The 26,331-nt window shown below is 42.2% G+C and overlaps 1 protein-coding gene across 1 annotated transcript; it reads right to left on the bottom strand.

Annotated features, from left to right (window-relative positions):
* Positions 1-16,414: 16,414 nt before the first annotated feature.
* LOC143984456 (olfactory receptor 5AR1-like) lies at positions 16,415-25,168 on the bottom strand. The gene is made up of 2 exons (XM_077484618.1): positions 25,034-25,168; positions 16,415-17,428 (listed from the first exon to the last, which is right to left on the bottom strand). Exon 2 carries the CDS (start codon positions 17,403-17,405, stop codon positions 16,470-16,472), a length of 936 nt encoding a protein of 311 aa, XP_077340744.1. The 5' UTR covers positions 17,406-17,428; positions 25,034-25,168; the 3' UTR covers positions 16,415-16,469.
* Between the last annotated feature and the right edge of the window lie 1,163 nt (positions 25,169-26,331).

The following is a 26,331-nucleotide window of genomic DNA, read 5'->3' as shown; positions in this document are numbered from 1 at the left end:
CGCCCGCGGGTGCCAATCGAGCGGCCGCGGGAGCGCGCGTACGAACGCATGAGTGCCTGTCAGTCCCAGACGGTCCCCGCTGTCTGCTCTACAGCGTTGTGTGCCTGAGAACCTGATCTGAAGTACTTACCTGTGATTTAGACCCGGCTTGTCTGTGACCTACCTGTTATCTGCCTGCACCCGACCCTGGCCTGTCTGTGACTACTCTCCTGCCTGCTCCCTTGTACCTTGCTGCCAGCCCCATACCTGACCTTGGCCTGTCTGTGACTACTCTTATGCCTGCTCCCTTGTACCTCACTTCCAGCCTGATACCTGACCCGGCCTGTTTGACGATCCCATCTGCTAAGGTGATCCAGTGTGCTGAGCTGATCCTATCTGCTAAGCTAATCCAGTTTGCTGAGCTGATCCCATCTGCTAAGCTGATCCAGTTTGCTGAGCTGATCCTATCTGCTAAGCTGTTCCAGTTTGCCTAGCTAATCCTATCTGCTAAGCTGATCCAGTTTGCGGAGCTGATCCTATCTGCTAAGCTGATCTAGTTTGCTGAGCTGATCAAGGTTGCTTGGCTTATCCAATCTGCTGAGTTGATCCTGTCTGCCAAGCTGTTCCTGTCTGCGGAGCTGACCCAGCCTGTTCATCCCTTCTGGTCTGTTGATCCTGCCAGGCACCCATGCCCCTCCTTACTCCTGTGTCCTCTGTTACCTTACCAGGGAACCGGTAGTGGGAGCCGTAGGGAGGCAATTCGGGCTCAAAACCACTAGGTACATGACAGTGCATGTGTTGTTGGGATGAGCTCTATGTAGTGAGGCCTCTGTTTCCAGATTGGGGCCGCAACTTCTCATATCCGGATACTCAGATTGCATCATTGTAGATGGGCCGTGAATGAAAACACGTGATTCGAGCAGGGAGGGTTCACATTTGGCATTGTAATGATGGCTTCATGGTGTGGTTCCATACTATGAACCGCACGGAGTGGAAGATGAGAACAAGGCTTAGATTTTGTGTTGATGGCTTTGTTCAGAATGAGGCTTGGTCTCACATAGAGAGCCGTATGAAGTGGAGGATGAAAACGAGGCTCAGAGGAACTTGATGACTATTTAACATTGATGACGGGGGAGATGCCTATGCCCCGGAAAAAGTCCTTGTAGGGACAAAACCGGTCGGGCTAAGGTATTCCTTCCTGTCATCAAGTCTAGAAAGCACTCTGAGATTGTACAGATGTTTTTGTGCTTATACACACACACACTTTTTACTTGCTGGCATGTAAGTGCAATACTTTTTATTAAAGCCCCGTTTATTGAGATTTTGCACTATTGTGTTGTTTTTATCCTTTGGTGGGGTTTGCCATTTGATATGTCCACTTGGAGCAAGAGGACTGGGGATTTCCTTGCTGGCTGCCTGGATTGATCTTCCCCATTTACCATTTATGCATTTACATATGGCAATTGAGCATGTGATATACTAAAGCCTTTTTTGACCCTCCCGAAACAGGTGGTCTTTGCTTTCGAGTAAGAGTATATCCTTTATTGGTGGAGGTTTATCACATGGTGGAAGATTCCTGTTGGTGTATCAACAATCAAGATACTTGTTCACATTTATATCATTTGGTGACTTATATGCCGCTTACACACGATCAGACTATCTAGCCCGCGTGTGGGCTAGTCCGCTGGACTTTTGAAATAAACAGACTTTCCCGCACACGGAGAAAAGTCAGTTCATAGTTTCATAGTTTCATAGTTAGTTAGGTTGAATAAAGACACCAGTCCATCAAGTTCAACCTGAGTGTCTACAATTGTCCCTATCCCTGTACATTGCACACTCACATAGGTCCCTACCCTTAAGGAGCCCACAATCCAAGGTCCCCATTCATATACTATGGCCAATTTTTTTGACTGAAGCCAATTAACCTACCTGCATGTCTTTGGATTGTGGGAGGAAACTGGAGTACCCGGAGGAAACCCACGCAGGCACAGGGAGAACATGCAAACTCCAGGCAGGTAGTGTCGTGGTTGGGATTCGAGCCAGCGACCCTTCTTACTGCTAGGTGAGAGTGCTAACCACTACACCACTGTGCTGCCCCATTTTCATTTTTTTTTTTATTCTTTATTTTTCTTTTATCGTATCCATTTTATTCTTAACCTTACAAAGCAGTGGTATACATCTCGTATAACAATTCCCATCAATAGCATATAATCACCTCATTTAACTCACTTCCATCTCCATCTTACTTATTAAGTTGCCTTCTCATATTACCATTACAAATATATACCTTTATTATTTTTCTTAACCCCTTCCCTCCCAACTATCCAGGTTCATATCCTGGTACCGCCTCTATAGGCAGAAAAAAAAACCAAATAAATAAATAGATTTTTCATCTCTTCTCCTCTCCCCGTCTTTTGGCCTCCCTGCCAAAGTATCCCTCCCAGCTTCTTCGTTGTCTATTCACCTTGAATAACCTGTTCTCTAAATTGAAAATATGGGGCCCATATCCTACGATATTTCTCCTCTTTTTCCTTCATTGACATAGTCAGATCCTCCATTTGTTGTATTTCTGAAATCCTTGCCAGCCACTGAGATCTCGTAGGAGATGTATTGCTTTTCCACAATGCTGGAATACATGCTTTGGCTGCAATAAGCAGATGTTTTACTAATGAGTCTTTATAATTTACGTTCGATATTGAAGTATCATGTAATAAATAGGCTGCATGATTTTCTCCTAGAGACACACCCGTGATCGTTTCTATCGTCGCCTCAACCATCTTCCAAAAATCCCTTAATTTTGAGCATCCCCCGAAAATGTGCATCATGGTGCCTACTGATTCCTCGCATCTCCAGCATACATCCGATACTTGAGGAAACATCTGATGTATTGCTGCCGGGGTTCTGTACCATCTTGTAAGGATTTTATACCCTCCTGATACCTACTTGCCACAGAGGCCTTATGGGCAAACAATAAAATCTTCTCTCTGACTCTGTGAGAAGGACACACCTAGGTCTTCCTCCCACCGCTGTAAGAAGGGCAGGGTCTGTGGGGTCTCGTCTTCGACAATGCGTGTCTCACTGGTTCTCCCTTTAAGCATAATTGTTCAAAGGTCCCTAAGTCCCGTAAAACCTTTGAACTTTTCATCTTAGACCAAATATACGTACTCAACTGGTTCCTATGCATGAAATCGAACTCATCTAAAAAGTTTCTTTCTATCTCTCTTATAGACATAATTTGCCCTTCTGTAGAGAAATGAAACAGCCTACTGATGCCCCTACTGAAGCGGGGATCCGTCATTCCTGGTTGAAATGTTGGTGTTCCCAGGACTGGAGTCATCGGGGTTGGATCTGGCGAGATACCAGTAGTTTTAAACAATCTTTTAACCGTTCGTATAGTACCACCCACTACTGGGTGCCTCTTCACCGACTGAGCGATATATCTTTCTGGGATCCATACAATTCCCTCCAGTGGGATGTCAATGGTAGCCTGTTCCATATCAATTCATGTTTTTTCTTTTTGGACACACCAATCCACCACCCTTGACAACTGAGAGGCCTGATAGTATTTCACTGGATCTGGGACCCCAGCTCCCCCTTTCTCCTTTGGTAAAGATAGAATATTTCTACTTAATCTCGCTGATTTTCCAGCCCAAATAAAACTCATAATGTCTGATCTAATCTCCCTCAAGAATTTTATTGGAATTTTTATGGGAATTGTTTGAAAAAAATACAACAGCCTTGGCATGACATTCATTTTGATAATATTAATCCTGCCAAACCAGGTAAAAGTCTCTCTGTTCCAACGTTGGAAATCCAATCTGAATTGTCGAGCTATTGGAACATAGTTCAATAAAAAAATTCTAGATAACTTCTTCGGTATCTTTATTCACAAATAACCAAGATGTGATTCTGACCACTTCAAGGAGAATTGGGATGTGATCTGATGTTGTAGGGTAGTATCCAATTCCACCCCCATCGCCTCCGATTTTTCATAGTTCACCTTAAAGTTGGACAAATCTCCATACCTCCGTATTTTCTGTAACAGTGATGGAAGAGAGGTCAGAGGGGACGTGATAAGAAACATCAAATCGTCTGTTCATTTTGAACGCGGCTCCAGGTAGCCGGGACTGGCGAAGGAAGTCAATGTCGCCGCCTTAGGCGGCGAGATTGACACATCGCTGGCCCGTCACCTGGTATGGACTTAAAGGGGAAGCCCTATGCTGAAAAACGGCGTGGGGGTCCCCCCGAGGTCCATATAAGACCCTTATCCGAGCATGCAACCCGGCCGGTCAGAAAAGGGGGTGGGGACGAGGGAGCACCCCCCTCTCCTGAGCCATACCAGGCCGCGTGCCCTCAACATGGGGGGTGCTTTGGTGAAGGGGGGCCCTGCGGCCAAGTGCCTCTTCCCGACAACTCTGGCCATTGGTTGTCGGGGTCTGCGGGCAGGGGGCTTATCGGAATCTGGGAGCCCCCTTTAATAATGATAGCGGCTCCCCACCCTATGTGAATGAGTATGGGGTACAATGTACCCCTACCCATTCACCTGGTGAAAAAAAACGTAAATAAAACACAACACAAGGTTTTAAAATAATTTATTGCACAGTTCCGGGGATCTTCTTCCGTCTTGGGGGGTCTTCTCGCCGGACTTCTCCGCTATCTTCTGCTCTTTTGCTAGCTCTTTTACTAGCGGAGGAGCCCGGCTTTCTTCTTTGTCGCCGTCCGGTGGTCTTCTTCCGACTTTGGGGGTCTTGTCCCCCTCTTTGGGGGTATTTTCCCCCTCTTCAGTTCTTCTTGCTGGGCCCCCTTCCCCAAAGCACCCCCCATGTTGAGGGCATGTGGCCTGGTATGGCTCAGGGGGGGGGGGGGGCGCTCGCTCGTCCCCACCCCCTTTGCTGACCGGCCGGGTTGCGTACTCGGATAAGGGTCTGATATGGACCTTGGGGGGGACCCCCATGCCATTTTTTCGGCATAGGGCTTCCCCTTTAAGTCCATACCAGGTGACAGGGCCAGCGACGTGTCAATCTCGCCGCCTAAGGCGGCGACATTGACTTTCTTCGCTAGTCATGGCTACCTGGAGCCGCGTTAAAAATGAACGGACTTTTCTCCGTGTGTGGGCAAGTCCGTTCATTTCAAAAGTCTGGCAGACTCCCGCCATAGTCCGGCGTCCGGTTGTGCGTGGGCAGGTCCGCTCGTTCGGAAAGTCCGGCAGACTTTCCAGCGGTTTGTCTGCCAGACTAAGTGCGCCGGATAGTTCGATCGTGCGTACGTGGCATTAGACTCACTATTTTCGTTTTGTCTTGTTTTTTTTTGGTTACACTTAGCGCAACATTATTCATCCATTTCTGTTTTTGTGACGATATCTCACTAGAGTGTTGCAGCTTTTATCTACATTGTTATCACAAGCGCAGTTTATTTTAGTTTTTTGTTATTTTTAGCACATAGGAATAAGTCTGTTGCTGTTGTTTTCTTTGTTCTGTGTACCTAATTAGCCACGGTATGCCCAAATGACTCAGTTTTATTCCCCTTTCTACTTACAAATTTAATAAAAAATAAACAAGTAGACAGAATCTGGAGCAGTTATGCGTGACAACCAACGAACTTATATCTTCAGCTTTTTCGGTTAAACATTAAATATTTAATATCGAAGCTGATTGGTTGCCATGCACAACTGCACCAGATTCTGTATGGTCCAGTTTTGATCAATTCCCCTCATTGTGGCTAAGCAAATGGCAGGTATCCAGGGAAGATGCTTGTAATCTTAGGATGACAAGCTATCATATGTTTGTTCACCTACAATAAGCTGACATTTTCATGCACTTTCATATGCTTAAAGAGTAACTTCACTTTTGTTGAAAAAAAAAACACCACTTCTGGGTGATTATTGCAAGAATTTTTAATAAACATTGTTGCATATTTCCGTCTTTTGTTTTTCTGAATAAATAGATGTTTATTTGTCTGTGTCCAAAATCTAACGGGAGTGATTTTATAATTATCAATCAGCTGCTGCAATTGCAAGGTTCTAGTGAGAAAAATGTCAGGGTCTGCATCCCTTTAGAAGTGATTTCACTTTGGGAGTATCTCACCAAAAATGACATTTTTTGTTGGAGAGGATGACCAAAATCTGATTTGTAGCTTAGTGTAGACTTCGGGGAAAATCAGGAATCACAAAAGTAGACAGGTAATTTTTAATAACATTCAGTTACAATTTGACTTGTACTTGCAATAACATATATATTTTTTTATTTAGTAATTTTTACCCATGAAAGTGGAGTTACCCTGGAGCCAGAAGATGCATATTAATGCATATCAAATTGGATATGTCTCATTTTAACAAACCAACACACAGATGTAAATGCAGAAGCTCTGCAATTCCAGGTGCATTTGCGTGATGATGTTACTCTCTACTCATTTCGTCATATGACTGCCAAGACTCTGCTTTTAATTTTAAAGAATATGCGATTAACATTTTTACAAGAATGCACTGTGATTTTCTCGTTCGATATTTTTTTTTTATTAGAAGTAGATAATAACAAACATTGCATGAGAGACAATGACTATGTAGTACAATGAACCAGTGTCTTTGTACATCTTAACTAGATGATAAAATTACATTATAAGTAGAGGAAGTGTAAGGGAGAATAAACTCCCATCTGACGCATGTGGCACAGGTAGTTATAGTACAATAGGTTGCAAAGGAGAGTAATGACAGTGGAGAGGAGGGTGGTCAGAGTAGTACTCCAAGAGGCCCTGACCATATGTCTTCAGATAACGTCTGAAGAGGGAGATGAAAGCTATCTTAAAGGAAAAGATAAGAAGAAAGAAAAAGAGAAAGAGAAGGAAGAGTGTAAGGAAAAATAGGATTTTTATACTCCTTCCAGGAGTACCTCAGTTTTTTAGCCAAGCAATATAAGCAATATACTTAAACCCCATAAAAGAAGAGGGGAGGGACCTCTGTGTCCTATGATGTACTCCAAGAAAAGGATTTTACAGGTAAGCTGTTATAAAAATCGTATTTTCTTTATCGTACATCATAGGACACAGAGCCTTAAGTATTTACTTAGTGGGATGTTCCATAGTAATGCTACTTGAGGGGAGGGAGACACAACCCGTAGGGCACCCCCAGACCTTGCGGACTTATACTGTTGCCTGCAGCACACTGCGCCCGAAGGGGATATCCTCATTCCTTCTTACATCCACTTGGTAAAGTTTTGTGAATGTATGGACCAAAGACAAAGTTGCGGCCTTGCAGATCTGAGCCTTCAGATCCAAAGGAGGCCTGGTGACGCACTGCCCAAGAAGCACTAACCGCTCTGGTAGAGTGCGCCTTAACTTGTAATGGGGAATCTTACCCCTTAAATCATAAGTTTGAATTATAACTTGCCGAATCCACTTAGCAACAGTGGATTTTGACGCTGCCTGTGCTTTTTTTAGGACCCTCTGGCAGAATAGATAAGACATCAGTCTTATGAATCTGAGCAGTTTTCTTTAAATAGATTTTCACTGCTCTCACTACATCAAGACAATGTAGTGACTTTTCTTCCCTGGAACATAGTTTTGGGAAAAACGATGGCAGAACAATATCTTCATTCAGATGAACGCCTCAAACCCCTTTTGGCAAAAATCCTGGATGAGGGCATAACACCACTCTGTCCTCATGAATAATCAAATATGGCTTTTTACAAGAAAGAGCAGCCAATTCTGAAACCCTACTTGCTGATTATATAGCAACCAAAAATATCAGCTTCCTAGTCAGAAGGACTAAGGGAACATGCTGTAATAGTTCAAATGGCGTTTTTTGTAACACTGACAAAACTAAATTCAAGTCCCAAGGGGTTAAAGGTGATTTACTGGTGGATTAATCTGCATCACCCCTTGCATAAAACCCCGGACTAAAGAATGCGTAGCAAGCGGTCTTTGAAATAAAATAAGGCTGAGACTTGGCCCTTAATAGTACTTAGGGCCAACTTCATCTCTATGCCCAATTGTAGAAAGGCAAAGATTCTGCCTATAATATATCTCCGAGGGTGTCAACCCTTGGATTCACACCAGGAAACGTAAGCTTTCCAAACTCTATAATATACAGCTCTGGAAACTGGTTTCCTTGCATTGATTAAAGTTGACATAACAGACCTGGAAAGCCCACGCTTCTTCAGAATGTGGGTTTCAATAGCCAAGCTGTTAAATTTAGCATCCGTAAAGTAGGATGGAGTATCGGCCTAAGTAGGAGAGGCCAAGGACCCTCCACTGCCATCTTTACAATCTCTGCGTACCATGACATTCTGGGCCATGCTGGTGCTACCAGAATTAACGGCTTTCTTTCCAGCTTGATCCTGCAGTCGAGGCAGCAACTGAATTGGGGGAAAAGCGTAGATCAGTGAAAACTGATCCCACGGGGCTACCAGCTCATCTGTTCCGTATGCGAGCGGATCCCTTGTTCTGGACACAAAGTTGACTAACTTCATGTTGAATCTTGACACTAGAAGATCTATGTCTGGAGTCCCCCATCTTTGGCAAACAGCATGAAACACTTCGGGGTGAAGGGACCGTTATCCTGGGAACAACTGCTGGCAACTTAGATAATCCGCCTGCCAATTTTCTACTCCCGGAATAAAAACTGCCGATAGGAATGGGACATTCCTTTCTGCCCAAGTTAGGATATGGTTCACCTCTCTCTGAGCTGAGAGACTCTTGGGGCCCCCTTGGTGACTGATATAGGCCACAGCCGTGGCATTGTCGGATTAAATCCTGACTGGACAATTCTTTAACCTGGAGGTCCAGGTTTTCAGAGCCAGATACACTGCCCGAATCTCTAGGATGTTGATGAGCAGGGCTCTTTCAAGTTTTGACCACTGTCCCTAGACAGTCGTCTCCTCTAGTACCGCTCCCCAGCCTGAGAGGCTGGCATCTGTCATTACTACTTTCCAGATTATTGGTCTGAAGAATTTCTCCTTTAGGAAATTCTGGCTTTGTAACCACCAACTGAGGCTTTGAGACACTCTTGGGGACAGCCGCATTGGCAAGTCCAAAGCTTGGATTGTCTTGTTTTCTGTTTTGCAACAGTCTTGAATGGAACTGGGCACAGGGGACTGCTTCGAATGAATGAATTGACGAATTTAAGGATTTTCTTTTCACCTGACCATCTGTACCAGCTCTTGTATGGAGCTGATCTTTGCTGGAGGCAAGAACACCTTCTTCTGGGCTGTATCTAAGATCGGGCCTAAGTAATCCAGCCTTCTTACTGGTTTTAAGGAAGACTTCTGTAGGTTGAAGATCCAACCGAGACTCTCCAGGTAATTGGTTATAATTTGTACACTTTGCCTTAAACAAGTCACTGATTGGTCTATTAACAATAGTTCGTCTAGGTACGCTGTTATGTCCTGTACCCTCAACCTGGCTAGAGGTGGGGCCAGTATTTTTGTGAACACCCGTGGTGCTGTGGCTAGCCCGAAGGGTAATTCCGCATACACGGGAAGGGATAGGGATAGGTTAGGGAAGCCTATAATGTCTACAACTAATCTACCACTTCTGTCAGCTCATTCCCTCACAGTTATAACCTTTTGTACCACCCGCCCCACCCTATTAGATTGTAAGCTCTTCTGAGCAGGGCCCTCTTAAATCTTTTTTATTTGTATTGTAACTGTATTGTCTCCTTTTATATTGTAAAGTGCTGCGTAGATTGTTGGCGCTATATAAATTTGGAATAATAATAATAATACACATGACACACTTTTCGACAGACTTGGTCCGGTGGACTGGAATCCGTTTTTACTTCCCAAAAGTCCCGCGGACCTAGAAATAAAGCTTGGTTCAAATCTTTCCAACGGACTCGAGTCCGGTCAAAAAATCTGGTCGTCTGTGTGCTAGTCTGACGGACTAAAACTGACGCTAGGGCAGCTATTGGATACGAACTTCCTTATTCTACGTCATCACGTTCAAATCCGTCGGACTTTTGGAGTGATCGTGTGTGGCCAAGCTTGTTCGTTTGAAAGTCCAGCGGACCTCAGCTGCAAAGTCCATCGGATTGTCTGCCGGACCAAGTCAGTCGAAAAGCCTGGTCATGTGTACGCGGCATAAGGCCACGAAATGAAAATGCTGTTGTTCCACTTCGAATCTCAGAAACTTTTGGTGAGCGGGAAATATAGGGACATGCAGATATGCGTCCCTGATGTCGATGGACGCCAGAAGTTCTCCGCCTTGTAGGATGGAGACGACTGACCTAATCGACTCCATTCGAAATGAGCGAATTTTTAGGAACCAATTTTGATTTTTTAGATCCAGAATGGGCCTGACATCTCCATTCGGTTTAGGTACCGTAAATAGGTTTGAATAGAAACCTAAACCTTGTTCTTCTGTTGGGATCTGTATGATTACCCCTTGAGTCAATAATCAGTCTAATGCTTGAAACAGGGGTTGTCTTTTCCCTGGATCCTTGGGAACGTTAGATCTCAGAAAGTGAGATGGTGGAAACTCTGGAAACTCTAGTTTGTATCCTAGAGTCACTGTGGAGAAAGCCCATCTGTCCTGAGTTTCCCTCTGCCAGACTTCTGCGAAATGCCTTCAGCCTGGGCCTGACCCTGCGATTTTCCTCTGGAATCTGACGGTGGAAGCTGTCGCCACTGCCTAGAGGTGGATGCGCTTAGTGCAGGAGAGAAAGTCCATTTAAATTAATGACGTTTATATTTTCTTTTGACTGGCAAAAGAGTACTTTTTCCACAAAAAATTGTCTGGATGTATTTATCCAAATCATCGCCAAATAGTCACTCCCCATGAAATGGGAAACTAGACAGTAGGTTTGAGAAGGGTGCTTCAGCAGACAAAACCCTTTAGCCAAAGGGTCCTACGCATGTGTACTAGCATAAGTGCAAGGTAAGACACCAGGTAAATAGAATCCTTTATAGCATCTATGGCAAAACATAATGCTTTCGGTAAATCGGCCAACTCACTGGCCTGTTGTGCAGGGAGCTCGTTAAGGGCCTCTGAACTGGTCTTTTAAGGACTGACAGATGCCTATAGCTGCAATTGCAGGCTGAGCAACAGTACCTGCTACAGAAAAAGAGGATCTTAACAGGAATTCCAACTTTTTATCTGTTGGATCCTTTAGCATTTGGTGCATTGTCCACTGGACAAGTTACATTTTTATTCACACTGGAAATCGCAGCATCTACTGCTGGAACTTTCAATTTTTTGTTGAATTTTTCCTCCATAGGATAGAGAACTGAGAATCTCTTTGGAGGGAGAAAATGCTTATCTGGATGATCCCATTCAGTATAAATAAGCTTCTCTAGTAATGTGTGGACTGGAAACGCATGCACTGGTTGTGAAGGTTTCAAGGAACCCAAAGAAGAAGCCAGACTTTCAGCTGACTGTTAGGGGTAGCATGAAAATGGAGCAAACCATGTCTGTAAGGATTTGTACATCAAATTGTGAAACTGAAACTTCAACTGTTGTTTCCTGAATTGTGAGAAGCAGTTGCACCACCAGTTGCTTCCAATGACTCACCCTGGCTTGCCATGTCAAGTATCTCCAGAGAGGACGACAATGTGGAGGCATTACTGGAGTTCCCAGCACCTGGGGGTGGTTGTGGTGTAGTAAGCCTTGAAGCCATAGTGCAAAGCACAAAAAGCAAAAGGTACTCTAAGAACTGTTCTATTTATTTGAACAATAGTAGGAAAAACAGGGGTAGCATAGAATGATGTAATGCTATATAATAAGTGTTTTCCTGTACTGCAAATGACTGTGTAAACCCCTCACATGCATCAGCGCTTCTGTGTCCTGTGGCAGCCTTGCTTCAGCTGCTCTGATAGACACTGTCTGTTTCCCAGGGTATCAGCTTTAAGCTTTTTCAGGTGTGAGCCTGATTGTCTATGCACCATGCCCTTTCCTGTGCTTTAGCAAGAGTCACCTCAGAGGGGAGGCAGGGGAGGGGGGAAGGGGATTTACACAGCCTTTTTATCAGATTTTCAGATTTATGCTTGTTTAAACATAACATGTATCCCTATCCTATCCCCATTTAGGGGGAGAGGAGACCCCCCCCCCCCCCCAGCTGCTGAGACACACGCTGTATTAGCACAGATTTAAGCAGGGTCTATACACTATCACTCCCTCTAGATGAGTTTACAATATATTTGAAAGAAAACTCATAGGTGGACTTTGCACCTATGAGTTTCCTCTTGCCTTTTCCTCACTGCAGGATACTGCTGTAAACAGACAGATCCAAACTTCACCCATCACGGTGGGCAGCATGATTAAACCTTCAAAGACTGGGGCCCTTTTAATAGGGGTTCCACTCCTTTGGATCATGTTTAGCACCCCTCAAGACAGCTTTAAGTAATGTAGCAAGACCAAAAAAAATCCTGGTTCCTAGGGTCCAGCCCTCAAAGAGGAGCGTTACAGGCAAAACCTCGTTCTTTTATGTGAGACCTGGGTACCATCCTGGACCCGCAGTGGCGGGATGTATCCAGTTGTGGAGGCTTTTTAAATCCAGCATGGATCCCTCCTGGAGCTCCACAGAGCACATCTTCACTTGTGCCAACACCTTTAGACACTGGCGAAAAAATTGAGGTACTCCTAGAAGGAGGAGGGGTTATATAGGGGAGTCAGCTTCCTGTATTGGGCGTGCCAGTGTCAACACCTGAAGGTAGCTATAACCCACTAAGTAAATACTTAAGGCTCTGTGTCCTATGATGTACGATAATGAAACAAGAAAGAGAGGTAAGATGACAAGGGAGGAGGGAGAGGCCATCTGTACCGTATCAGGGGATTAACTAAAGTAGGGAGGTTGGTCTCACAACCTTAAGGTTCCAGGAGCCTGGGATTGAAGCATGGAGGGAGATGATGATCCACCCATGGTTGCCATATTTTCAGGTGTCGTGGGATCTTATCTAGGATGGTCGCCTCAATCTTACTGTGGATCATAGCTTGGGTGACCCTATTTTTAGTCTCTACCGGGCAGAGAGATGAGGATTTCCAGGCATTCGCGATAGTCTGTTTAGGAGCTGTAATGGTGTATATTGCTAGTTTCGATTGGGCCTTTGTAAGGTCAGGTGGACAGTGGTTCAGCAAGGCAAAAGCTGGGTCAGGGGTAGCCGGCCTGCTTGGTAGGATGGACAATAAAGATTTTGGCCCAAAATTGCTGTACGATCGGGCACGTCCACCAGATATGCACATATGTACCTCGTTCTCCGCAATCTCAAAAACACATGAGAAGGTAGGTCGAAAGGTATTTTGTAATTCTTGCCGGGACCAGGTACCAGCGCAAGAGTACTTTGTAATTGGTCTCAACAGCGAGAAAGTTTCCGGACGAGGAATTAGTCGTAGCCCAAACGTCATCCAAATCTTCCTGTTCTAGAGAGCTGTCCAGGTCATTGGTCATATGGTAGTATAGGAAGGGAGGTGGGAGGATGTAGTCGTGAGGTGGGTGTGCAAATTAGAAATGATACCTGGAGTGTGGAGATCAGAGTTTCAGATGCCTTCGTACAGTGTCATATTAGGCGGTGATGTCGCGGCACGCAGATTTCCCTGTTTGGGATTTGGAATTGCTCCTGCAGGACCTAAAAGGTTTTCAGGGAAGAAGAAGTGACCAGAGTGATTAGCCTATTTAAACCGAGGTGCTTCCAAATTGTAAAAGCGTCTGGGTCTATGTGAGCCAGGAAGAACAGCGGGTGGCCTGGGAAGAATAGTAAAGGGTAGTGTGTGGAATGTGGTTTAAAAGGACTTTTGAGCCTATCCCACAGCTGCAGGGAATGCGGTGTTACCAGATTATTTAAGGACTTACATTCTGAGTGTTGTAACCAAAGCAAATTATCAACCAAAAGAGGGTCAAGGTCTATAGCTTTGAGGCTCATCCACAGTGGGGCCTCCATAGTGGCATGATATAGGGCAATCTGGGCCAATTGGGCTGCCTGGTAATATTTGGAAAAACAAGGGACACCCAGTGCACCATGAAATCTGTGGCACATTAGTATGGAGGAAGATACTCTGGGTTTAATGGATCCCCATATGTATTTATCTATGCGGCTTTGAATTATGCAAAAGAAGTAGGAGGGCACCGCTATGGGCAAGACCAGAAAGAGATAGAGTATCTTAGGTAACAGAGACATCTTCACTGCAGTTACACGGCCTAGCCAAGAAACGTATAGGGGTTGCCAAGCTGCTATAAGGAATGAAAGATGGGCCAGCATGGGGAGATATTTAGTTTAGTATAAAAGGGCTGAGTAGCCAGTGAGTTTGACACCAAGGTAGGGGAGAGATGATGTCGCCCATCTAAAGGAAAATGTTTCCTGTAGATGGGAGACTTCAGTCAGGGGTAGGGAAACATTGAGTGTTATGGACTTCGATTGGTTGACTTCAAGACCCTATATAGTGGAAAAGCTATCTAAAGTAAGTATTAAGTTAGGTAATGTAATACGGGGTGAGGTGACGAGCATCAGGGCATCATTGGCAAATAGGCATAATTTGTGATGACAGGAGGAAACCTCAATACCTTTAATATCCAGGTTCGCCCGAATAGCTAGGGCCAGCGGTTCTATAATGAGGGCAAAAGTTTGTGGGGAGAGGGGGCAACCCTGTCTAGTTCCCTGGGCAATTGGGAACCTGTCCAATCTGAAACCGGAAATGTGATGTGATTTTATTTGATTACACTATAGAAGTGTCTTTGTTTTAACCAGTGTTATCTAAGCTGTGGTGGAATGGGTAATGTCCAGGCTGCCGGATTCTGGTGGCAGGAGTGGACTGTGGATCAGAGGGTTACATAGTTACATAGTTGGTCAGGTTGAAAAAAGACGCAAGTCCATCTAGTTCAACCAAAAATAAATAAATGCAATCTCATATACACAATCCTTCACCCACAGTTGATCCAGAGGAAGGTGAAAAACCCTAGCAGAGCATGCCCCAATTTGCTACAGTAAGGGAAAAAAATCCTTCCTGATTCCCAGAGAGGCAATCTGATTTTCCCTGGATCAACTTTACCTATAAATGTCATTACCCAGTTATATTATGTACATTTAATAAATAAAAGAATAATTTAATTAAGAATCCAGGCCTTTCTTAAAGCAATCTGCTGAACTTGCCAGAACCACCTCTGGAGGCAGTCTATTTCACATTTTCACAGCCCTTACTGTGAAGAAAGCTTTCCATATTTGGAGATTAAATATTTTTTCCTCTAGATGTAAAGAGTGCCCCTTTGTCCTCTGTGATGACCTTAAAGTGAATAACTGAACACCAAGTTCACTATATGGACCACTTATGTATTTGTACATGTTGATCATATCCCTCCTTAAATCTCCTCTTCTGAAGAGGGAATAGATTCAGTTTTTATAAACTTTCCTCATAGCTGAGCTCCTCCATGCCTCTTATCAGTTTGGTTGCCCTTTTCTTCACTTTCTCCAGTACCCCGATATCCTTTTTGAGATCTGGTGCCCAAAACTGAACTGCACATTTCAGATGAGGTCTTACTAATGATTTATACAGGGGCAAAATTATATCTCTCTCTCTGGAGTCCATACCTCTCTTAATACAAGAAAGGACTTTGGTTGCTTTGGAAACCACAGCTTGGTATTGCATGCTATTTTTGAGCTTATGATCTATCAAAACCCTCAGATCCTTCTCCACATTGATTCCCCCAGTTGTACTCTCCCTAGTATGTATGATGCATGCATAGTACTAGCCCCAAAATTGGAGACATCCTGTAAGGACGTTATTCCACTACATAGCTTAGTGTCATCTGCAAAGACAGAAATTTTACTTTTAAGAGCAGACCCTATATCATTTATAAAGATATTAAAAAGTAAGGGTCCCAACACTGAACTTTGGGCTACACCACTGATAACCTTAGACCATTCAGAGTAAGAGTCATTAACCACTACTCTCTGAATTCTGTCTTTTAGACAGTTTTCTATCCATTTACAAATTGATCTTTTCAAGCCTGCAGACTTTACCTTAGACGTGAGTCATGTGTGGGGAACTGTGTCAAACGTTTTTGCAAAATCCAGGTATATCACGTCTACAGCCACCCCTCTGTCCAAAGTTTTACTTATCTTCTCATAAAAAGAAATCATATTTGTTTGACAACTTCTGTCTTTCATGAATCCATGCTGTCTGTTGCTTAAAATAGTTTTTTCTAGCAAGAACTTGGTTATGTGGTTATTTGTTAAAGTCCCCTGGCTGTCCATGATTTTATTTTAGAGCAGGAAGGGCTGCTGGCTCACATCACATAGCTATCTGCTGCAATGCAAATACCAGAGCTCAGGGGAAATCTTGTAAACTCAGCAAAGGGGTGCTACTTATTTTGCTTCCTGAACAGAAAATAGATAAAGGTAATAGCAAATGGACTCCTGTCACATAAGGAGGATCAGATTAAAGCATACACAAACATTTGACCAATAATGGAAACCATCCTGTCTACAATTAGGACACAAGCAGACACAAGAAAAATATGCAATATTTGATTTATACACTTTACTTTGCTAATAAAGTAAAAAGAAAAATATTTTTTATAATAACTTTTTAAGGTAATAGATCACAGCGTCTATAACTTCTTTGTTTCTTAAACTGTAAATGATCGGGTTCATCATTGGAATGACCATTGTGTAGAATACAGACACCACTTTATTTTGACTGACTGAATAGTTGTTAGCTGGACGGAGATACATGAAGAAAACAGTTCCATAAAACAGGGCAACACACAGAAGATGGGAAGTACATGTAGAAAAAGCTTTGTGCTTCCCTTCTGATGTGCGGATATTCATTATAGTAAAAAATATGTAGAAGTATGATAATAAAATGACCATAACTGAAAGGAGCCCAAGGCAGGAGACTACACCGAATATAACTGTCTTACTGGTATAAGTATCAGAACAAGAAAGTTCCATCAGTGGTGGAATGTCACAGTAGAAGTGGTTAATGATGTTAGGGCCACAAAAATTCAAAACAAATGTGGCAGTTGTGTGAACCCCTCCTGTGCATAAACCACCAATGTAAACAATAAGCATTACAATTATACATCTTCTCTTGTTCATTATAAGGGCATACAGCAGAGGATGACATATTGCCACATAGCGGTCATAGGCCATCGCAGACAAAATATAACATTCAGTGCTGGCAAACACAGCAAAAAAATACAGCTGAAGCACACAGCCAGTATATGAGATAAATATTTCCCGATATTTGGAAAACAAAGCATACAATGTTTTTGGCATAACTACAGTAGAATAACAAAGATCGGAAAAGGACAAATTGCTGAGTAAGAAATACATAGGGGTGTGCAGACCATTTATGATCACAATGATGAAAATAATTGTGCTGTTGCCAAACACAGTAATAAGATATATGAGCAAGAACAAAATGGATAGATAATGTTGCAGTGTTGGATCTCTAGTAATACCCATGAGTATAAACTCACTGACTTTGGACTGATTAATGAGAGCCATGGGCTGTATGGTTTTAATCAAACCTGTATAGCAATAAACAAAGATGAATGGCACTATTTGACAATTGGAACGCTACAGAAAATATGTACCGTATTTATCTGTGTATAACACGCACCGGCGTATAACACGCACCCCAAGTTTAGGAGGGAATTTAAAAGAAAAAAACTTTTAGGAGGGAAGTTTAAGGAAAAAAAACATTTAAATGCCCATCAATGCAGCCTTCTCAGTGTCAATTGCAGCCTTGCATTGCAGCCTTATCAGTCATTTGCAGCCTTCCATTGCAGCCTTGTCAGTCATTTGCAGCCTTGGATTCCAGCCTTCCATTACAGCCTTGTCAGTCATTTGCAGCCTTCTATTGCAGCCTTGCCAGTCATTTGCAGCCTCGTTAGTGTGTTTGCCATTTAAAAATGGCGCCGCCGAGATACAGAGCGGATGTCCTGTGTATCTCAGCGGCGCTCAGTAGTTCTCGGCCATTCTCGACGGCCTTCGTGTATTTTCGGCCGCAATCGGTCATTCTCGCCTATTTTCAGCCGTTCTCGCCTATTTTCGGCCACACTCGGCCGTTCTTGGCGGCTTTAAAAAAGCAGACGAGAACGGCCGAAAATAGCCGAGAACGGCCGAAGATAGCCGAGAATACCCGGAAGCCGAAGAGAGCAGCAGAAGGGGATAGAAACAGCGGGGGATCGGCGTATAACACGCCCCCCTGATTTCCCCCTGATTTTAGGGGGGAAAAAAGTGCGTGTTATACGCCGATAAATACAGTAACTGGTTTATGCTCAACTAGTACTGTATGTGTTATACACTATATTACCAAGAGTATTGGGACACCTGCCTTTACACACACATGAACTTTAAGGGTTCAGTATTGAGTTGGCCCACCCTTGCAGCTATACCAGCTTCAATTCTTTTGCGAAGGCTGTCCACAAAATTTAGGAGCATGTCTATGTTTGGCCATCCTTCCAGAAGCGCATTTGTGGGGTCAGGCACAGATGTGGACAAGAAGACCTGGCTCACAGTCTATGCTCTAATTCATCCCAAAGGTGTTCTATTGGGTTAAGGTCTGGACTCTGTGCAGGCCAGTCAAGTTCCTCCACTCCAAACTCTCTCACCCATGTCTTAATGAACCTTGTTTGTACACTGACGCGCAGTCGTGTTGGAACAGTAGGGGGCCATGCCCAAGCCCAACCTCTGAAAAACAACCCTGTATCATAATTCCCCCTCCACCAAATGATTTGGACCAGTGCACAAAGCAAGGTCCATAAAGACATGGATGAGAGGGTTTGGGGTGGAGGAATTTAACTGGCCTACACAGAGTCCCGACCTCAACCCAATAGAACACCTTTGGGATGAATTAGAGTGGAGACTGAAAGCCAGGTCTTCTTGTCCACATCAGTGCTTGATCTTACAAATGCGCTTTTGGAAAAATGGTCAAACATTTCCATCGACACACTCCTAAACCTTGTGGACAGAAGAGTTGAAGCTGGTATAGCTGCAAAAAGTGGGCCAACTCAATACTGAATGCTACAGACTAAGACTGAGATGCCATTAAAGTTCATGGGTGTGTAAAGACAGGTGTCTCAATACTTTTGGTAATATAGTGTACCGTATACTGTACTGTATATAGCTTGATAATTATCGAGGAAGTATGTTAGTACATTTTTAGTTGTTGCTGTTATAGAACCACTAGCAGAGCTATAGCTTGTCTGAATATAAATTTGAAAAATATAAAGGCACGGAAAATTACATAGAAAAAAGCAACTAAACATACTAAAGTTCTTTTGGTGGTATTTGCACACCACTGGGTTTTGTTAGCTTTTACTATATGAATGAAAAACAAGAAAAACGTTTATTGAAAAGAATATATATTTTACTTTTTTACTTTTTTTACTTTCTGCTATAAAAGTCCAATAATAAAAAAAAAATCTTCATAAGTTTAGGCCAAAATGTATTTTGCTGTCGCCGGTAAACAATAAGTGTATATTAATTGGTTTGTGTGAAAGCTAAAATGCCTACAAACAATGTGATATATTCTGAATTCTTTTTTTATACGAGTAATGGCGGCGATCAGAAACTTATAATAGTGGGAAATCTACTATTATTCCTGTGTGTGCTGCTTTTTACTCTGTAAAGAGCCCTGTATTGATTATCAACACAGAGCTCTGGGCTGTGATTTGACACAGTTGATCAGCAGGACACGTCCGTGAATCATTGGCTGGGATCTGCTGACAGTCTCCTGCTGTGGGAAATCACAGGGGAGTAGGTGGGTGGGAGCCTTGAAACCTTGAAACAGGCAGTGTCATAAGCATGTAACTGCCACCCTTTAGCAGTATATGTACTGTCACGGATTGTCTTTTCAAGTGGTTAATTACCAATGTAATATTGATGCATTAGGGACTGACCAGTGGCTGTTAATTAACCCCTTTGTGCTGCATTAGTGGCACCAGGGCCAGGGTTAATTAACTGCGACTGGTCAGTCGCTAATGCAATAATGACCAGTGGCAGTACAATTCCCCCCCCCCCCCCCGCTGCATATTACAGAAATTAAATAGCATTGGTAATTAACCCCCCCTCAGCCTCCTCCCCTCCCCCAATTCAGACAGTTCATTTATTAACGCCCCTGGCAATATTCCTGAGTCTGGCTCGGGGTCAAAATTCAGAACCAAAAGCGGTAACCCCGAGCCAGACTCGGGGTTGTATCGCTGGATCCAGGATGAGTTTACTTACCTTCTCCCTTGGATCCAGCGATGTCTCCCTGCACTGTGAGCGGCTCATCCTCCGCTCAATTCATCACATCGCTCCGTTCCCTGCGAGCGATGTGATGCACAGAGACGGAGAACAGTGCCAAATTCAAAAAGTAAAACACACACATTACATACAGTATAATGTAATCTTACAGATTACATTGCTGTATGTAATTATTTCACATCCCCTTTGTCCCTAGTGGTCTGCCCAGTGTCCTGCATGCAGTTTTATATTATAAAAAATGTTCTTTACGCCTGGAAACTGGAGATTGTCCATAGCAAACAAAACTGTCCCTTTACATCAAAAATGGTTTTAGATCAGCTAGAAAACAGCGATAATAAATTAGAATCACTCGCAGAATTGAGCAATAGAGATTTGTGGGGAGATCCGTCATCAAATACTGAAAAGTAATGATAATTCTGCAACTGAGCAAATTTCTGTGTTTTTGATTTGATTACATTATTGAATAATTGTATTATTATATTATTATATAATATTTGGTATAATTATTTATAATTATTTATTATAATTTATGATTTCATTTTTCAAACGTTATCATACCTGGGATGTCTACTAGACTCTGGTTTGGACAGATTTAAGCGAGTTATTCCTAAGAATTAAAGGACTACAATATAAAATGCCAAATTTCCATGCAAAATAATGGTACCGCTTTCAGCACCTAAAATCTGAAAAAATCATACTGCCAGGGATGTTAATCTGTTGCAGATGGCAATCATTATCTGCTTAATTGTACTCCACGTTACACACTGTTTTGAGTTTTGATGGTTCCTTCTGAGCTCCTCTAGGTCGCAGCTTCTGCAGCAGCTCAGTTCTCTACGCTTCTCTGAGTCCTACCATGCCACCTCCGGCTGTGAGTAACGTCACGCTGCCGGGTCGGGACTACAAATGAAGCGCCTTCGTAGTGGGTGTGAAGCCCTGACAAGGAAAGGAAGTGAAGGGCTTGTGCCGACACATCGTTACAATACAGCTATTAGCAGCCACTATTGTGCACAGTGACAGTCACACACAGGCACATTTGTGAAGCACACTGCTGGCACTTCACCTGCGCTCCCCCTCCCTCCAGCAAATTGTACCACCCGGCATCTGTCCCTTCCACTCCCCCCCTTATACTGGCCCTGCAGCAAGGGGAGGCAGAAGAGAATTGGTGTCTGCAGTAAGGTATTACAGCTGGCCCTCAGCAGGTGCCTGGGCCCCCCTTATGAACTGATGGGACCTGGGCCCAGTACAGGAGGGTTGGCTGAACTGCCTTATCAGTGGCCCTGAATCAGACTTGTGTGCTGATATGCCTCTCCTGCACAGGCATTCACTGGGAATATCAGCATATTGCGGTTTCTCCACGCTCACCTCTCCAAGACCATTATTCAGCTGAGAACTGTGATCACTTATTTTAAAAAAAAAAGGTAAAAAGGGTATTTATAATGCTAGTGCAATTGTAAACATTTATGTTGGTTTAAAGCCATAATGTAGTCACGCCAAATATTGATTTTATTTTTCTTTATTTTTTTTCTTCTGACTGTTCACTTTATTTTTTATCAATTTACAAAATGCAATATATATTTTTGAAAGCATTCATACAGTGTTTCTTCACACCTGCCAAAAACTTTTTCTTTTGCACAGTACTAAATATATTAAAATATATATATATATATATATATATATATATATATATATAAATGATATAAGAAAAATTGAAATCAAATCAATATTTCCTGTGACTACACTTTGGCTTCAAACCAACATCAATTTTTACACTTGCACAAAGTCAGGGATTTTGTAGGATTAGAGTCACGTGTATGATTAACCAATTATAACAAGCATGTGCTAATGATCATCAATTTCATATGTAGACTGAAACACTGTCATTAACTGAAACAGAAACAGCTGTGTATGATACTTAAAACTAGGTGAGTGACAGCCAAACGCTGCTAGGAAAATGAGGTTGAATGACAGTTTCATGGCACAAAGCATACACCATGGGAACACTGGGCACAGCAAAAAGACACAAGGTAGTTATATTGCGTCAACAAGGTATCTCCCAGGCAAAGATTTCAAAGCAGACTTGGGGTTTCAAAATGTGCTGTTCAAGCTCTTTTGACGAAGCACAAAGAAATGGACAATGTTGAGGACTGTAGACAGTGGTCAGCCAAGCAAATTTAATGCAGCAGATGAAAGACACATCACGCTTACTTCCCTTCATCATCATGTCCAGCAGTACTATCAGCACAGAACTGGCAGAAACCAGTGGGACCCAGGTACACCCATCTACTGGCCATAGAATTCTGGCCAGAAGTGGTCTTCATGGAAGAATTGTGCCCAAAAAGCCAAACCTTCAACAGAAAACAAGCTAAGTGACTCAACTATGCATAAAAACATAGGAACTGTGGTGCATAAAAATCACAGCAGGTGCTCTGGACTGATGGATCAAAATATTTTTTTTTAATATTTGGCCATAGCAGGAGACAGTTTACTTGTGTCTACATGCAACAGTGAAACATGGTGGAGGTTCCTTGCAAGTTGCAAGGGGCTGCATTTCTGCAAATGGACTTTGGTTGGGATCAATGGTGTCTTCAATACAAAGAAATACAGGCAGATAATTATCTATCATGCCATACCATCTGGGAGGCGTGTGAATCGCCCCAAACTTATTTTGTAGCAGGACAATGTCCCCAAGCATACAACCAATGTCATATTAAACTATCAGTGGCATAAAGAAGAACAAGTGTGTGTGTGTGTGTGTGTGTGTGTGTGTGTGTGTGTGTGTGTGTGTGTGTGTGTGTGTGTGTGTGTGTGTGTGTGTGTGTGTGTGTGTGTGTGTGTGTGTGTGTGTGTGTGTGTGTGTGTGTGTGTGTGTGTGTGTGTGTGTGTAAGCATACCAGGTGTGTGTGTCAAAAAATTGGAGATGCAATCTCAGTATAAGTTGAGTTCCTTTACTTCAGTCTTCATGCATATAAAAATTACAATCGCTGGCACCATTACAGACAGCACATGTCCTTCATCAAGCTGCATGTATAATACTGAATCTTTTACCCACATTTATAGCTCCATACACATACAGAGCATCAGAGTTCACACAGGTGTATTGCTTCACTAATCTGCTTGTTAGCTCTTCAATTGACGCATTCCATTCCCAAAATTAATACTACTAATAATAAAAATAATAAGTGAACGGCTCCCAGGGCACCCATATAAACTGTTTAAACATTTCCTATCGCTCTATTACGTTGATCCATATATTAAGATGTGGAAACGACTAAACAAAAATTCTGCTTTACAAAACAGGAAAGCGTAAACCCATTAGAAATATATATCAATAGAAAACTGGAGACTATTCACGTTTTTTTTTTCTGTTTAGCATACACCACAAAATACTTCAGAAGATTTAATCTCTTCTCTAAAAAGAGAAATGACTATAAAGCACATAAAATTTTTAGTAAAATGATTCTGTCAAGACATCCTCTGTACCAATTCTTGCCCCATAGCTATATATATTTCACAAAAACAGATATAGATTGTAATCTGTAAGCCATATGGGTGTAAAAAGTTAATTTGTTTTATCCACCAAACTTCCCTCTGTTTCATCTTCAGGATCCTATCCCCTCCCCTTTTATCTCTATGCATCGCCTCCAAAACCAGAAACTCAAACGCTGTATCACTGAGTCCATTTTGCATATAGTGTTTGGGAACAGGTAAACCTGGTTGTTTATTCCTAATGGATGACCGATGTTGTGATATTCGGTCTTTGATTATTTGTGTTGTCTCTCCAACATATACTAACTTACATGGACATATTAATGCATAGATTACATATGATGTCTGACGTGTGAAAACCGTGGACAGAATAATTTTACTAAAGATTTTATGTGTTTAATAGTCATTGCTCTTTTTAGAGAGAAGAGATTAAATCTTTTGAAGTATCATGTGGTGTATGCTGAACAGAGAAAAAACAAGAATAGTATGTATCCACAGTTTTTTTTTTTTTTTTATAATTCTAATGGATTTACCCTTTCCTGTTTTGTAAAGCACAATTTTTGTTTAGTCGTTTCCCCATCTTAGTATGTGGATCGACGTGATAGAGAGATAGGAAATGTTTAAACTGTAGTAGTAGTAGTATTCTAACAAGCAGATTGTGTGGAATACACCTTGTGTCAACTCTGATGCTCTGCATGTGTATGGAGCTATAAATGTGGGTAAAAGATTTAGTAATATACATGCAGCTTAAAGAAAAACACAAACCTTCGGAAACTGTGCAGTCGCTTATTTTTATATGCATGAAGATTGAAGTAAAGGAATTCAACTTAAGCTGAGATTGCATCTGCATTTTTGTTTTATATATCTGGTAGAGAAAAGGAGTACCAGATGTAATCCTGTATAACGAAATTAGCTATATTGCAGCTTACCAGTTCTTAGATATGATGGCTGAATTCATTTAATTTTTTAGCTTTTCTTTCTCTATTTTCATCTGGTGATCCTGCCGTTAAGTTGTTGTTCAAAAGAAAAAGCTTTCCAGCTGAATGTATCAGTTACAGAGATGAGACAAACAATTTAACAATTGCAGGGGTGCTTACAATGATCTGTAATATTTATGAACATCCATTTTGTGCTTATTTAAAATTTTACATTTTAAATGGAATATCCCTCCTGTATTGATTTGTATTGTAAGTGTACTGTCTACCCTCATGTTGTAAAGTGCTGCACAAACTGTTGACGCTATATAAATCCTGTATAATAACATATTATACAGCGTGTCTGATTTTATTTTTTAATTTGTATTACTTATCTGATTATGTCTTGAACTTGTCTTAATGAAGAATCTTAATGTATAATGTAAGTGCTATTAAAAATAGCAAAGCTTATTACATTTTTACCTGTATTTCATTCATGTAAAGATTTTTAAGCATATACATGTGATATTCAAGTAATTTATAAAGAAAAAAACTGCAACTCTTTAAGCATTCCAGCAAACAATTTTTTTATCTTCAATGTCCCAAGTTCAAGTTGATTTATAGCTCATATAAGACCTACAGGGACATTTTCACAAGGGTAAATCATGTGTTTGTTAGTCTATTTGCAGATATTGTTCACAATGAAGATCAATACCCTAGAGCAGTGATGGCGAACCTTGGCACCCCAGATGTTTTGGAACTAGATTTCCCATGATGCTCAACTGCAGTGTAGTTGAGCATCATGGGAAATATAGTTCCAAAACATCTGGGGTGCCAGAGCCCTAGAGCGTGTTCCTTGATAGGCCACGATTACATTTTTGTCATATAGTAGGATAAGGCTTGCAAAAAACAGTCTATTTGGTATTTCAAGAAAACAAATTGAAACAAAGCATTACATAATGTAACTTATAAAATTCTAACCTTTATTACCTATTGATCTTGACAGTAGATCATTTACTATTGCACTGTTTGTAAGACCCCTTTCACCCTGGGGCAGTGCGGGCATTAGAGGCAACTTACCGCTGGTATAGTGCCGCTAGCGGGGTGCTTTTAACCCCCCCAGAAGGGGTTAAAGCACCCCGCTTGGGGCTGCTTTCAAAGTGCTTTAAAAGCGGCGCTCATTCATTTTAATGGACATGGGCAGGTGGAGGAGCAGTGTATACACCGCTCCCCAACCGCCCCAAAGATGCTGCTTGCAGGGATTTTTTTCCCATCCTGCAAGCGCACTGCCCCAGTGTGAAAGCACTCGTGCTTTCACACTGAGGCTGTAGAAGACGCGCTTTATAGGTGCTATATTTAGCAAAAAAATGCCTGTAAAGCGCCGAAAGGAGTCTGACAACACTATTCACTCTGCTGTGAAATTGCACAGCAGCTTTTAACAGGTAGTCTCAGACAGTTGTGTAGTTATAAATGGACATTTAAAGCCCAGTCGATACTTCTACTGTCAAGTAACATTAGTAAATTTACTATGTTAAAGTAGGAATGCAAAAATTGCTTATTAACCACTTCAATACCAGCCACTTTTACCCCCTTCCTGCCCAGGCCCAATTTTCAGCTTTCAGCGCTGTCACACTTTGAATGACAATTGCTCGGTCATGCAACACTGTACCTACATGACATTTTTCTTATTTTCCTCAAACAAATAGAGCTTTATTTTGGTGCCATTTAATCACCACTTGGGTTTTTTTTTTTTTGCTAAATAAACAAGAAAAGGGTGAAAA

The sequence above is a fragment of the Lithobates pipiens genome, unplaced genomic scaffold (assembly GCF_037356315.1).
Source record: "Lithobates pipiens isolate NorthernLeopardFrog02 unplaced genomic scaffold, aLitPip1_a1.2 Scaffold_16, whole genome shotgun sequence".
NCBI classification, from domain to species: domain Eukaryota; kingdom Metazoa; phylum Chordata; class Amphibia; order Anura; family Ranidae; genus Lithobates; species Lithobates pipiens.
This window is presented reverse-complemented; position numbering and strand designations above follow the sequence as displayed.